Consider the following 12,757-nt stretch of genomic DNA (forward strand, 5'->3'; position numbering starts at 1 on the left):
TTTTATGGTGAAGACAGAGTCCCCACACACCTTGCCTTTCCGGGTAGTTCTCAGGGTTCTTAGGGAATTCTTGCCAACTTATTTTCTCTCTTTATGCTGGTGACAGCATATGAAAGCATGCTACCTCTGCAGTACTGCGTCAGTTGCCAAGTTTACAGATCCCCAGTGGATGGGCAGCACGGCTGTTTTCACCCACTCCCTAGCACTACACTATGCTCCCTGTTGGTCGTGCTGTGTGGGTGCACACATCGCCATGCTATGCATTGGAGATCAGGACAACTAGTGGAGCTGGTGTTCTCCTCTGTGGGTCCTGGGGGTAGACAGGCTCAGTGGCTGCCCTTTACCCACCACCCACCGGGCCATCCCATCAGCCCCTACTGCTCTTCCTGTGAATCCGATTCCTAACTCAAATCACAGAACAGCTCTGTCTTTGAAGGGGAGGTGGGTCTGCTGTGGAGGCTCAGACAGGAGGTTGTCAGGCTGTCTCAAGGCAGCCTGAGCTACATGCTGAGTTCTAGGCAAGCTTGGATGGCAGAATAGACCTTGTCTCTAAAAGGGGAGGGGTCAGATAGAATAAGGGTCGCTGCAGGGAGGCCTGCTGTCACGCACCCTGGCAATGTCACAAAGCTACAGTGCACCCCTGCCCTGTGGTCAGGGGAATCTTGGCTTAGCAGAGCAACAAGATTGCTGGCTCCAGATGTCATTCTGGGAGGCCTGAGGTCGAGGATGGTCTGGGTACCCGGGCCCTCCTAGGACGGAAGAGGCATAGCCCAGTGCAGCAGCCATGCAGATCAGATTTCAGACCTGAGACTCCTGGCGTCAGCCAGGCGGGGCTTGGGAGACTCCAGTGACAGCTGGGGGCCTCACTGGCAGACTCTCCGAGTCACCTTGCTCTCCCCAACAGATCTCACTGGTAAGCCAGGAGCCGGTGCTGTTCGCCCGCTCCATCACAGACAACATCTCCTACGGCCTGCCTACCGTGCCCTTCGAGATGGTAGTGGAGGCTGCACAGAAGGCCAATGCTCACGGCTTCATCATGGAGCTGCAGGACGGATACAGCACAGGTAACAGGAGGCGACTCCGACTTAGGGACTGACTGAGCACCCGGCCCATCATCATACCGTTTTCTTCTATCAACTTGACATCCCCATGACAGTGACATGTTGGGAGTTAGCCTCAGTGGCATCAGTTGGTCAGTGTGGCACAACCTCCTCCTCCATCAGTCTTGAACATTTGGTAAAGGTCATGTACACCACCAGGCATATTGGTACATAAATATTCGAGTTCAAGGCCAGCCTGGTCTACAAAGTGAGTTCCCAGCCAGCCAGGGCTACACAGCGAGACCTTGTCTCAAAAACGAACCAAGGACTGGATGGCTAAGACACTGCTACTCTTTCAGAGGACCAGGGTTCAATCCCAGCACCCACACGGTGGCTCACAACTGTGTGTGATTCATGCCCCAGGGAATACAATGCCTTCTGGCCTCCAGGGGCACAGGCTTACATGCAGGCAAAGCACCAACTCGTAAAGTCATTTTGTAAAACAATGTTTAGCTGCACATGGTGGTGCAGGGAGATTGCTACAAGTTCTAAGCTAGCCAAGGGCTCATGGGGAGACCCTGTCTCAACATACTACATGTGTGTAAAACATTAGTCACTAGGGCCACTTAAAGGCTTCTTTGTGTGAGGACAGCTTTCAAGAGTCAGTCTACCCAAGGGCCAGGATTGAACTACCGTTGCTGGTGCAGAACGGGCCTTTCCCAGTTAAGACATCTTCCAGCCCTTTCTTGGGATTCTTTTCAGACATAGCCTTACTGTGTAGCCCTGGCTGGCCTTGAGCCTGCACTCCCTGTTTCCAAGCGTGCACCATGACACTGGTCTTTTATTGGAGTTTTGTTATGTAAAAATAACTGTCTTTTTATTCTGCCCTTTAATAGAAAAAGCTCGGCTCTTTAATTCTGCGCCTTGCCTTTGTCCTTAGCACACCTTAGTGGCCTTTCATATTGGTTCAAGGACCTGCCCTGCCTCCTCTTTACCTGCACGAGTGTGTAGGCTTTTATAGTGATTCGCTGACTCCGTTTCCTATTGGCAGACAGTTGAGTTGTTCTTATTAATATCTGTCTTGTAATGACATTGCTGTAATCACACCCACCACCTCTGGTCCTCTATGGGAGAGCTGACTTGGAGGCTATTCCCTGACAGGCATGGTGACACGCTGTCATTGCCCTCAGTGTCAGGGCAGAGCAGCACAGTGGAGCGGCCCAGTCCAGGAGAGCAGATGCTTCTCAGCTGCCTTGCAGCGCTCTGCAGTGCCCTGTCACACAGTGCTCAGGCAGCTTCCTGGCGCACACGGGGAGGATGCAGAGTGCCATCCCTTTGCATGAAGGGCTGCCCTTTGTGGGTGGTCAGAGCTGGGAACCCTCAGAAGCGTCTGCAAAGCTGGTGCCCAGGTGAATGGAGAGGCCTCCTAATAACTCACCCTGTGTCTCCTCCGCACAGAGACCGGGGAAAAGGGAGCCCAGCTGTCAGGTGGCCAGAAGCAGCGGGTGGCCATGGCACGTGCACTAGTGCGGAACCCTCCTGTGCTCATCCTGGACGAAGCCACCAGTGCCCTGGACGCAGAGAGTGAATACCTGGTAAGTGGGGGCAGCAGATGCTATGGCAGGCGGCCAGGCCGAGGGTGGCCACGGGTTCTCTCAGGCCATGAGCGGGAAACGGAGTTCTGGGCAGGGATACCCAGCTCCACGCAGAGCTACAGCCAAGTGACAGGGGTAAACCGGGCCAGCCCAGAGGATCTGATGAGGAGCCCCGCCCTGCGGTGTATTCCTGAGTTTCTTCCCTCCTCAAACCCCAGGCCTTGAACACATGCCCCACCCTGCAACTATAGCCTGGCTCGAAGCCGCTCTTTCCCCTAAGCCTGGTTGTCAGGGATAACGTGGATCATATTGGTGCAAAAACACAGCTCTCACCTCAAGGAGATAAATAGTTTATTCTGGAGCCAAATTAGAGACTGTGTCCAGAACAGACTCGGGTCATCTCAGTTTCATGATCAACCTGGAAGCAGTTTCCAGTGTCATGAAGTTTTCCTAGTAACAGAACGATAGTGTCATGAATTAAGACCCTCTTCAAATACATGGATGGGGTGTCGGGGCGGTTACAGGGGAGCTGGGGAGCTGTCCCAGGCTTCGTTTGCAGTCTGTTAACACTCTCAGCTTTTGGTCTGCTAACTCACCTTTCCAAAAGGGCTTTGTTAGTCACAGCTTGCTGAGGTGACACAGAGTGGGCAAGGACGACCCTAGATGGTTGAAATTCCTGAGGTATTACCATATCCCTAATGAGACACACACTGCTTTCCAGAAATTCTCAGCCACAGTTCCTTGTGGGCTAAGCATGACATTTTGTGCACGTGGGAGCACACATTATCAGATTTCATAATGTCCCCCAAAAGGAATGGCTGGTGAGGCTGTAACGAAGACACCCCTTCATCACAGGGACCCCCTAACTTCCGTGTTGCCCCCTCTCCACCTGGTAACGGTTACACGGCATGCAGCAGGACTGTGATGTATAAGCAAGGACAGCAGGCAGTGGTGACGCACACCTTTGAACCCAGCGCTTGGGAGGCAGGGGGATCTCCAAGTTTAAGGCACAAAAAATCAAGAATGCCATTGGTTTAATGCAGTGAGTGAGGTTAACAATGAAGAAAGAAGCATTTGAAGCAACAAGGTTCACCTATTGTTTAAAGAACCAGACTGGCCACGTCCCCTGTTTATTCTTACTGGTACTCTCTGGGCTGCCTTCTCAGATGTAGGTATCTTGTAATCTTAGCTTTTCTTTTAGCCATTGATGGGGTAGCCATGGCCTCGTATCATAGGAAGTAGCTGCCTAGGACTCAGGAAGCTCTCTGGGATCGATCACACCGTGGCTCTCGCCTGTGGTCACTACTTGCTCTGCTGTATTGTTATCAGCATCACACCAGGTTTACTGTGGAAACCTAAAGGGAAAACCACATCACAGAAGAAATTAGCTGAGGCTCCAGATCAGCGATGGCAGCAGGGCTCAGGCCTGTCAGGACTCAGGGCGTCGGGTGGAGCCTTTGCAGATCCCACAGATCTTTTTACTTCAATGGCAGAAATGGAAGTGGGGATCTGACAGGAATCACTGTAGTGTCGTCCGTTTCCTTGTTTAGATTAGTCTCCGATGCACGGTACTGTGGGACAGTTTAGATACTGATTTAATCAAGGAACGCTGGCACTTGTAAGGGATAAACGTCATGAATGTTGTATGACAAGAGTTAACCCGGGGTTGGGGCATCTCTGGCTGGAGCGAATGGGGTTCAAGGTTCAAGGTACACTGAGCTTGCGATAGGGCCATTTACAGTGTTTAGATGGTTTCTATTGACTTAATTGGCTGGACTTTGTTTCTGAGACAGGTAGCCCTGGCTGACCTCAAATACAGAGAGATTCACCCCTCACCCCAGGATTAAAAGGTGTGCACCACCACACCCAGATATATATATATTTTTTTTTCTTTCTTTTTTTTGGAGCTGAGGACCGAACCCAGGGCCCTGTGCTTTCTAGGCAAGCGCTCTACCACTGAGCTAAATCCCCAACCCCTATGTATTTTTTTCTTAATAAGAAAGTGTTGACTGTAAGAATCTTGATTTAAAATATCTATATCCTTGGAATGGAGGATTTTTTTAAAAGGAGATTTAAAATAAGTTTGTCAATTTAAAACCAATTTTTAGATTTATTTATTTTGTATACAGCATACTGCCTGTGCATATGCCTGCAGGCCAGAAGACAGCACCAGATCTCATTATAGATGGTTATAAACGAGGCTGGTGCTCTTCCAGAGGACTTGGCTTTGATTCCCAGCACCCACGTGGTGGCTCACGACCCTATGCAACTCCAGTTCCAGGAGAATCAGATCAGGTGCTCTCTTCTGTTCTCTGTGGGCACTGCACACATGCTACACAGACTTATACCTAGGAAAAGACTTTGTTTCCTTTTAAGATCGATTATCTCTATGTGGCCCTGGCTATCAGGGAGCCTGCTATATATAGACCAGGCCAGCCTCTAACTCAGAGATCTTCCTGTCTCTGAATGCTGGGATTAAAAGTGTACTACCCCGTACTACCCCACCCAGATCATATGCTTTTTAAAAAGAAAATCTTAACACTGTAAACAGAATAAGCATTAATTTGTCTCAAGGTGTTGAATTTTGACATTAAAATTAAAGAGTTATAACCATATCTAATTTTTAGTCATTAGCATATATCAATCTTCAATCATTTCCATACTGTTTGACAGAAAGCCTGTAACTTTTACCACTTTAAAAAACACTTGATACTTTACCATTATTATTTCTGCAAAACAAATTGTTGGACAGAGATTCTCACCATGTAGGCTGGCCTTCAACTCAGAGTTCCACCTGCTCCCAAAGTTCTTGGATAAAAGGCGTACAATGATTTTAAATAAAAACCCAGAAAAAAATAGGATATCTATCAGTTATAAATACAGGTAAAACACATTAATAGTCTGGTTTTCCTTTAAAGTAACTATGTTAAGTATGTTAAATCACCTTGTCTTTAAAAATAAAGACATGAATATTGTCCTAAATATATTAGCATAACACATTAAGAATATTATTATAGGGGCTGGAGAGATGGCTTAGCGGTTAAGAGCACTAACTGCGGGGGTTGGGGATTCAGCTCAGTGGTAGAGCACTTGCCTAGCAAGCGCAAGGCCCTGGGTTCGGTCCCCAGCTCCGAAAAAAAGAAAAAAAAAAAAAAAAAGAAAGAGCACTAACTGCTTTTCTGGAGGTCCTGAGTTCAAATCCCAGCAACCACATGGTGGCTCACAACCATCTGTAATGGGATCTGATGCCCTCTTCTGGTGTGTCTGAAGAGAGCTACAGTGTGCTTATATATAATAAATAAATCTTTAGAAAAAGAATATTATAATAATTATATAACACATTATCTATCTATAGAATATTATAATAATTATATAACACATTATCTATCTATAGACTCCAAGATGTCTTTGTAAGCCTTAAAGGAGGTTATTATTCTTATTATCATCATCATTAGTTTTTTGTTTTTTTTTTTTTTTTGAGACAGGATTTCTTTGTGTAACCCTGGCTGGCCTGAAACTCCGAGGTCTGCCTGCCTCTGCCTCCTGAGTGCTGGGATTAAAGTTTTAACCACCACTTGGTTTCGCATGTGTATTTTAATTAGGCATGCCAAAAGTAATTTAACACACAATAAAAATTCATTTAAAAAATCTAACTGAAATAGCCAATGTTAAATTTTGTTTTACACAAACAACATATGAAAACAATTCTATACACACATGGCACAGCTATACAATTACGCCCACTTTAAAAAGACAGAGATAGCTCAATGATTAAGAGTCTGTGCTACTCCTACAGTGGACCGGAACTCAGTTCCCAGGAACCACAACTCCAGCACCAGGGCATCTGTTGCTGTCTTTTGGACTCCACATAGATAAGAAAATAAAAATGATTTTTTACAAAAAGTTTAAAAGTGGGTTGTGGTAGCATACATCTTATCCCAGCACTCTGAGGCAGAGGCAGGAGGATCTGAGTTCAAGTCCAGCCTGGACTACAGAGTAGGTTCCAGGACACCAGGGCTACACAGAGAAACCCTGTCTCAAAAGAAAAGGAAAAAGGAAAAAGAAAAAAAGGTGTGAGAACAGAAGGCCTTAGTGGCACAAAGAGCAAAGGGCAAAGTTGATCATGGAGAATGAAGAGTAGCAGGACTTTGTCTTTATCAGAGCTTAAGCAGCTGAGGGAGAGGAGGTACCAGACTGATGTCCGAATCTAGGAGACAGACGGAAGAACTAGTGTTGGATCAGGCATCACGGGCCACGTGTCAGTCTGGAGTCAGTGCCCTGGAGCCAGGCCCGAACCATCCCAGGCGTGCACACACATACACACACACCCCAGCTGGGTTAAATTAAGAGGGTCGTCTCTGGCCAGAACAAGCAGCTAAGGAGCCCAAGATAAGGGGCCTCTCTCAGAAGGGCCGACAGCAGCACCACAGACACTCACTTCCCAGCAGGGAAGGCCCTGTGTAGCTCCCGCAGTCCAGGATCTGCTCTGAATGGAGCCTTAGCACGGCTGGTATGATAAGGATTTTAACCTCGGGTTAAGCATGGGGTAGAAGGAAGCTGCTCTAGGAGAGTCTATAAGGTCACCCAGTATCTTCCCCAAGGGAAGTGGTCTTCGAGGTGGGAATTGTGATACAACACGCTCTCTCCTGTTTCTCTCTAGCTTCGATCTTAATCCGGGCCATAATATCTCCCTTTGATTACAGCATTTTGCTCTAAGACAGAGATGAGTGGGGGTGGGTCTTGGGTTCACCCTTAGCTCCCTTATAACCTCAATATTAAATTCTTAATTTACTAATTTCATCTTTATATGTGAGCTTTGCTTCATGTATAGATTGTGTACCATGCACATGCCTGGTGGCTGAGATCAGAAGAGGGCATCGGATCCCCCGGAAGTGAAGTAACACAAGGTGTGAGACACCACGTGGGTGCTGGGAATTGAACTCTGTTCCTCTGCAGAAGCAGCCAGTGCTCTAACCACTAAGTCATCTCTCCAGCCCCCTAAAATGTGATATTTTAATCTATCATTTTATTTAGTCTATATCCTTTTAACTCACATATAGTATTACTAATTTTTGTAAGTTACCAATTTCTTTTCCTTTCTTAGGTGATTATGTTAAGCAGGCTGCCCATTCATGATTATTTTATTGCATGAAAAAAAAGTTCCAGTTTAGAAATGTTAAACGTTCCCCATTGAGGGAACCATAAAGCCAAGTGTTCGTGGTTTGATTTCCCGTATTTTCAAATACTTTCAAGTTTGAAGTCTGTAAATATCACATAGACCCTGCTGAGGCCCCACACGTGGCTTATCCCTAAACAATTTTCTCCTCTTTAAGCTTTTTCCTATTTTTCCTTTCCTCTGAAAAATTGCCAGAGCCAGAGATGGTGGTGCACACTTTCATCCCAGCGCACAGAAGGAGCGGCAGGGGGATCCGAGTTCAAGGCCAGCCTGGTCTACAGAGCTGGTTCTAGGACAGCCAGGGCTATATATAGAGAAACCCTGTCTCAAAACAACAAGAATTAACACACCTCTCTATGCTAGCTGGGAACTGGAGTGTGTGTTCCTGACTGTTGGGTCGGGTTTATGTCCTGCCTTGGGGACAGACTAGAGTGTGTGTTTTGGGTCAGGTTTATGTCCTGCCTTGGGGACAGACTGCTTCTGCTATCACCTGAAACCATCTTTCCCACTGGCTTTGGAGTGAACATGTCCATAACCAGAGAATCAAGACTCTGTGTGATCAAATGTGTCTTCCCAGCTGGGCAAGTCACGTTCCTTCTGACCTAGAAATGGAGTATGTTTGTCCCCTGGGTGGGGAGCAAGTGCCTCTTACCTTTATTACCAGGATCCAGGAAAGTCAGCTAAAGGCAGCAAGGCTGCAAGGAGCAGAAGCACGGAACACATTGTTTGAGCAAAGTCAGGAGACAAAGTCAAATGCAGCAAACTGCAGTATTCCAAAGGCAAAGCAAGCCAAAACGATATCCAAGCACCCCCAAACACCTAAGAGTGGAAAACTGAAAACAGGTTGTATGCAAACACCTTAGGTACAAACAAAACCCAAACCAGACATCTAAACCAAAATGTTCCGTAGCAAACACAACAGACAATTAAATACTCTAAAAGCAAAGCCCACTCAGAGGCTCTACCACAGGCCATGGACCCAAGCGAGGGAGGCCTGAGAGTACCCGAGAAAGGACCCCCACAATCATCTGAGGAGACAGTATGCTAAAGGCTTACACTCATTGGATCTCTGGCTGTCCCTTGCTTCCATCTAGGTGACTCCTCTGGAAGAGTAGATGGGTTCTTGGAGCCCATACTGGGTACTGTTAGTAATATACATGGCTCTCACCTTCAAGGGAGAGCCTATCCTGGAGCTAAGGATGAGTGACCATGGACTTGGCACAGAGATTTAGGCTATCCAGATTCCATGTTCCAACATGGAAGCAGTAACAGAATGAATTGGAAACAGACAAGTTATGGCCAAGAGGAGAAATCTCAGCCTCTGTTAGTCACAGGGTGTTAGATCGGACACAGGTGGGCAAAGAATAACTATTTGGGGCTAAAGCGAGCCCAGTTTAGGTTGTAATAGGCCCAGCAACATTGCAGTGTCTCCACGTGAGTGCAGCTCTATTAGCGCTATCTGTTAGAGCCCTTAGTCAACCAGCCTTTGCAGACACAGCCTCTTTCCTGAAATCCTCACTCAGTGCTCATGTCCTTGATGTGGGTTAGTGCCACATCCCTCCAAGGGTCACTCGGCTCTACACACACACACACACACACACACACACACACACACACACACGGTGCCTGACCTGACCCCAGGCCCACTCTAGACACTGCAGGTTCAGAGAAAGGCTGACCAGATAAACAAGACCTCTGTCCCCTGGCATTTCCACTCCCATGGGACAGACAGTCACAAACAAGGAAACAGCCTGGGGTTTCTGTGCTACTGGGAAAACGATCATTCAATACGGGAATGGGATGGGCAGCCATTGTCCCATAAACACACCTGGGCATCAGTGAGTGCTTTGAACGGAGACACAGCTGGGCTTCATTTTCCTGGTGCAGAGGTAACAGGTATTTAAAGGGACAGCACGGGGTGAGAGGACAGAACTGGTGCAGAATGGCAGAGTGTTGGTGTGGGCATACAGTGTGCCCAAGCTGACTGCTGTCTTCCAACAAAGGGGACAGGAGTCCCTCTCTGTGGTCATGTTCTGGAATAATGCCGTCAGGCCCTTGAGAGACATCCGTGGTTGTAGGAGGTATACATACAAGAGTCTCAGAAGGGCGCAGAAGTCGCTGTTAGCCCTTGTTAATAAATGCACTAGGGAAGGCCGGGGCCTACGGCAGGCACTGACTCAGATTGGAAACACATGCACCCACACTGGGCTTTCTCAGGAAGGCGTCCAAGGATCACTGTGCATCCAGGAGTCCCTCTGCAGCACAGTGGCACTGGGGCTGTATGGAGTCACTAGGTCCTCTGTGACACTCCCTGTGAAGACCAGGTTGTAAGTCGCCACTTAGCTAAGTCCTTGAAAGCAAAGGAGCCAGCTGTGGGGAGTTCTGGGGCTGGGCGACAGAGTTCAAACCAAAGGTCCATGTAAGTAGAAGTGGAGAGAAGGCAGGAAGCAATGAAGAGGCAGGTGCCTCAGGCCCTCATGGGCAATGTGGACTTTTTATAGCAAGTCACTTGGTTTTATTTTTCTAGACTTTTTAAGTTTAAAGAAAACGAAGCAGAAAGTTTATAGTTCCCACCTCTCCTTTCACCCCTGCCCTGTCCTCTGTCCTTCACACTTTGTATCTGTGTGCTGTCTGCTACAGTCCTTACTTTGCTAACTATAAAGTCCCTCCTGCCTTATTCTCCGGGTGTAGTTCTATGGACTCTGAGGAGGACATGAGCACGTGTGCGTGCATGCACACACACACACACACACACACACACACACACACACACACACACAGAGAGAGAGAGAGAGAGAGAGAGAGAGAGAGAGAGAGAGAGAGAAGAGAAAAGAGAGAGAGAGAGAGACTGGCCACACTATGTGAGCAACTCCAAGTTTGCATCAAATCCAGAGTAGGATGAGAAGCCAGTGGACGCAGGTGTTCAGCAAGAACTGACTGAAACGTTAAGGAGACCGGAGAGGCAGTGCACACCCACCATCCCAGCCCTCCAGGAGGCAGGAGGAGCAGGATCACTCTCAGCTACATGAGGTTGAGGCCAGCCTGGGCTACATAAGACCCTGTCTTGAAACACAGTGAGGGTCAGTGCATGGCTCAACAGGTGAAGGCTCAATATGGAACCTGACACGTGGTAGGAGACCACCACTTCCCACCGGTTGTCCTCTGACCTCCACATGTGTGGCATGCTCAGTGTCATGTGCACACAGACCATGCGTGCATATATACACACATACACACTTATGTGAGCACAAGTCATTTTTAAGGGAAATGAGTAGATTGCTTTTCTTGGCCTGGGGCTGAAGGGGTGAGATCTCCTTCCTCAGGTACCCCTATGTTAGCACCTGGGCTGTCTGGAATAGAAACCCAGGAACGGAATGTCAGAGGGCAGCCAGCAGTGGGTAGGTGAAGGTGTGTATGTGCTGGGCGGGGTGATTTGCAGGAGGTGGTGCAGTGCAGCCTCTGAGCCTGCTCACCTTTGTCCCCTCCCTACAGATTCAGCAGGCCATCCACGGCAACCTGCAGAGACACACGGTGCTGATCATCGCACACCGGCTGAGTACCGTAGAGCGGGCGCACCTCATCGTGGTGCTAGACAAGGGCCGTGTGGTACAGCAGGGTACACACCAGCAGCTGTTGGCACAGGGCGGCCTCTATGCCAAGCTGGTGCAGCGTCAGATGCTGGGGCTCGAGCACCCCTTGGACTACACGGCTGGCCACAAGGAGCCACCCAGCAACACTGAACACAAGGCCTGACAGTGGCCCGGGCTGAAGCACTGGAGGCGACCTGCCGAGTCCCACTCTTGCTTCCTGCATCTTGCCTCCTTCCACTTGCTCCCCAGGCACCCACGAGCTGCCATGGGCTTACCCCCTTCTACTGTGTCCCATCTTGGCTCCTCCAGGCCTGCCAAGGTAGAGCAGCCTTTTTAAACCAAGCTAGCAGGGTTTTTACTGCTCAGTTCAACGCACTCCAGTCAACTCCTAGATTTCAAAAACACCTTTTTGGGACTGGCAGTGAGCAAGCTCACTGGGACGTTTTCAAGACTTCTGAGCCAGGAGTGCACGACCCTTTCTAACTGCCTGGAAGATGTCTGGGAGAGAACCAAGCACTACCCTTTGCCTCTGGGAGAAGCAGCTTCCCTGTCCCCTAGGGGGACACAAGGGTTGGCCTTCCATCCTTCCAGTCTCCCGGCTCTGTGAGTCAGGCCAGAGGTGGGGCAAGAGAGTGGGAGGTGCCCACTGCCTATCACCCCCTGCCAATCAAAGCCAGTCTCACTGTGAACCACCAGAACCTCAGCAGAGGAGGGGCTGGCCAGGCCTGGTGGGCCTCGGGGTGCCCTCGGCCCCACACCCAGCACTTGAACCCTTCATCCTTTCCCCTGGCTGGCACCTTCCCCTCCTGTCCACCCCTGCAACTCTGCAGAGGAACCTTGTTGTTTGTAAGATGTATTCTCAGATTGGTGGAGGGGACTGAGGCAATGCCCAGGGTCTGGCTTTGTCCTGGTTTAAGATTTTGGGAGAATTGGGTCAATAAAGTGTACTACCTCTGACCTCTACCCCGTCCTGTTTTCCTTGGATCTGGCTCTCTGGGCCTTGACAGTAGACAGCGGCACAGAGAGTTTGGTGCTGTGTCTTGGAGTCCCTGTCTGTGTTGTTCACCTCCCTAGGAATCACACAGATGTGTGTGTGTAAACTGTCTCCACATACTAGGGACTCCCGAGTTTCCATGGCGACTAAGGGCCACCTGACACCACCTGTTTTTGCCCCCCATGCCCACCCAGTTTGAGGTGGAGAACACCATTACTGTCCGGGGGTCTTGATCTCATTTGTTTTCTGTCAGTCAAAGAATTAAAGTATAACCTCTGACCTCTACCCCGTTCTGTTTTCCTTGGATCTGGCTCTCTGGGCCTTGACAGTAGACAGCGGCACAGAAAGTTTGGTGCTGTGTC

The 12,757-nt window shown here is 48.9% G+C and overlaps 1 protein-coding gene across 1 annotated transcript in view; it reads left to right on the forward strand.

Annotated features, from left to right (window-relative positions):
* Abcb9 (ATP binding cassette subfamily B member 9) overlaps window positions 1-12,364 on the forward strand; it is a 33,262-nt gene extending 20,898 nt beyond the window's left edge. The window contains exons 10-12 of the mRNA XM_032886596.1: window positions 905-1,064; window positions 2,499-2,635; window positions 11,304-12,364. Of these exons, the coding sequence (XP_032742487.1) occupies window positions 905-1,064; window positions 2,499-2,635; window positions 11,304-11,564 (558 nt within the window). The 3' untranslated portion in view covers window positions 11,565-12,364. The remainder of the gene's footprint in view (window positions 1-904; window positions 1,065-2,498; window positions 2,636-11,303) is intronic.
* Window positions 12,365-12,757: the final 393 nt, after the last annotated feature.

Source organism: Rattus rattus, chromosome 16 (assembly GCF_011064425.1).
Source record: "Rattus rattus isolate New Zealand chromosome 16, Rrattus_CSIRO_v1, whole genome shotgun sequence".
NCBI classification, from domain to species: Eukaryota; Metazoa; Chordata; class Mammalia; order Rodentia; family Muridae; genus Rattus; species Rattus rattus.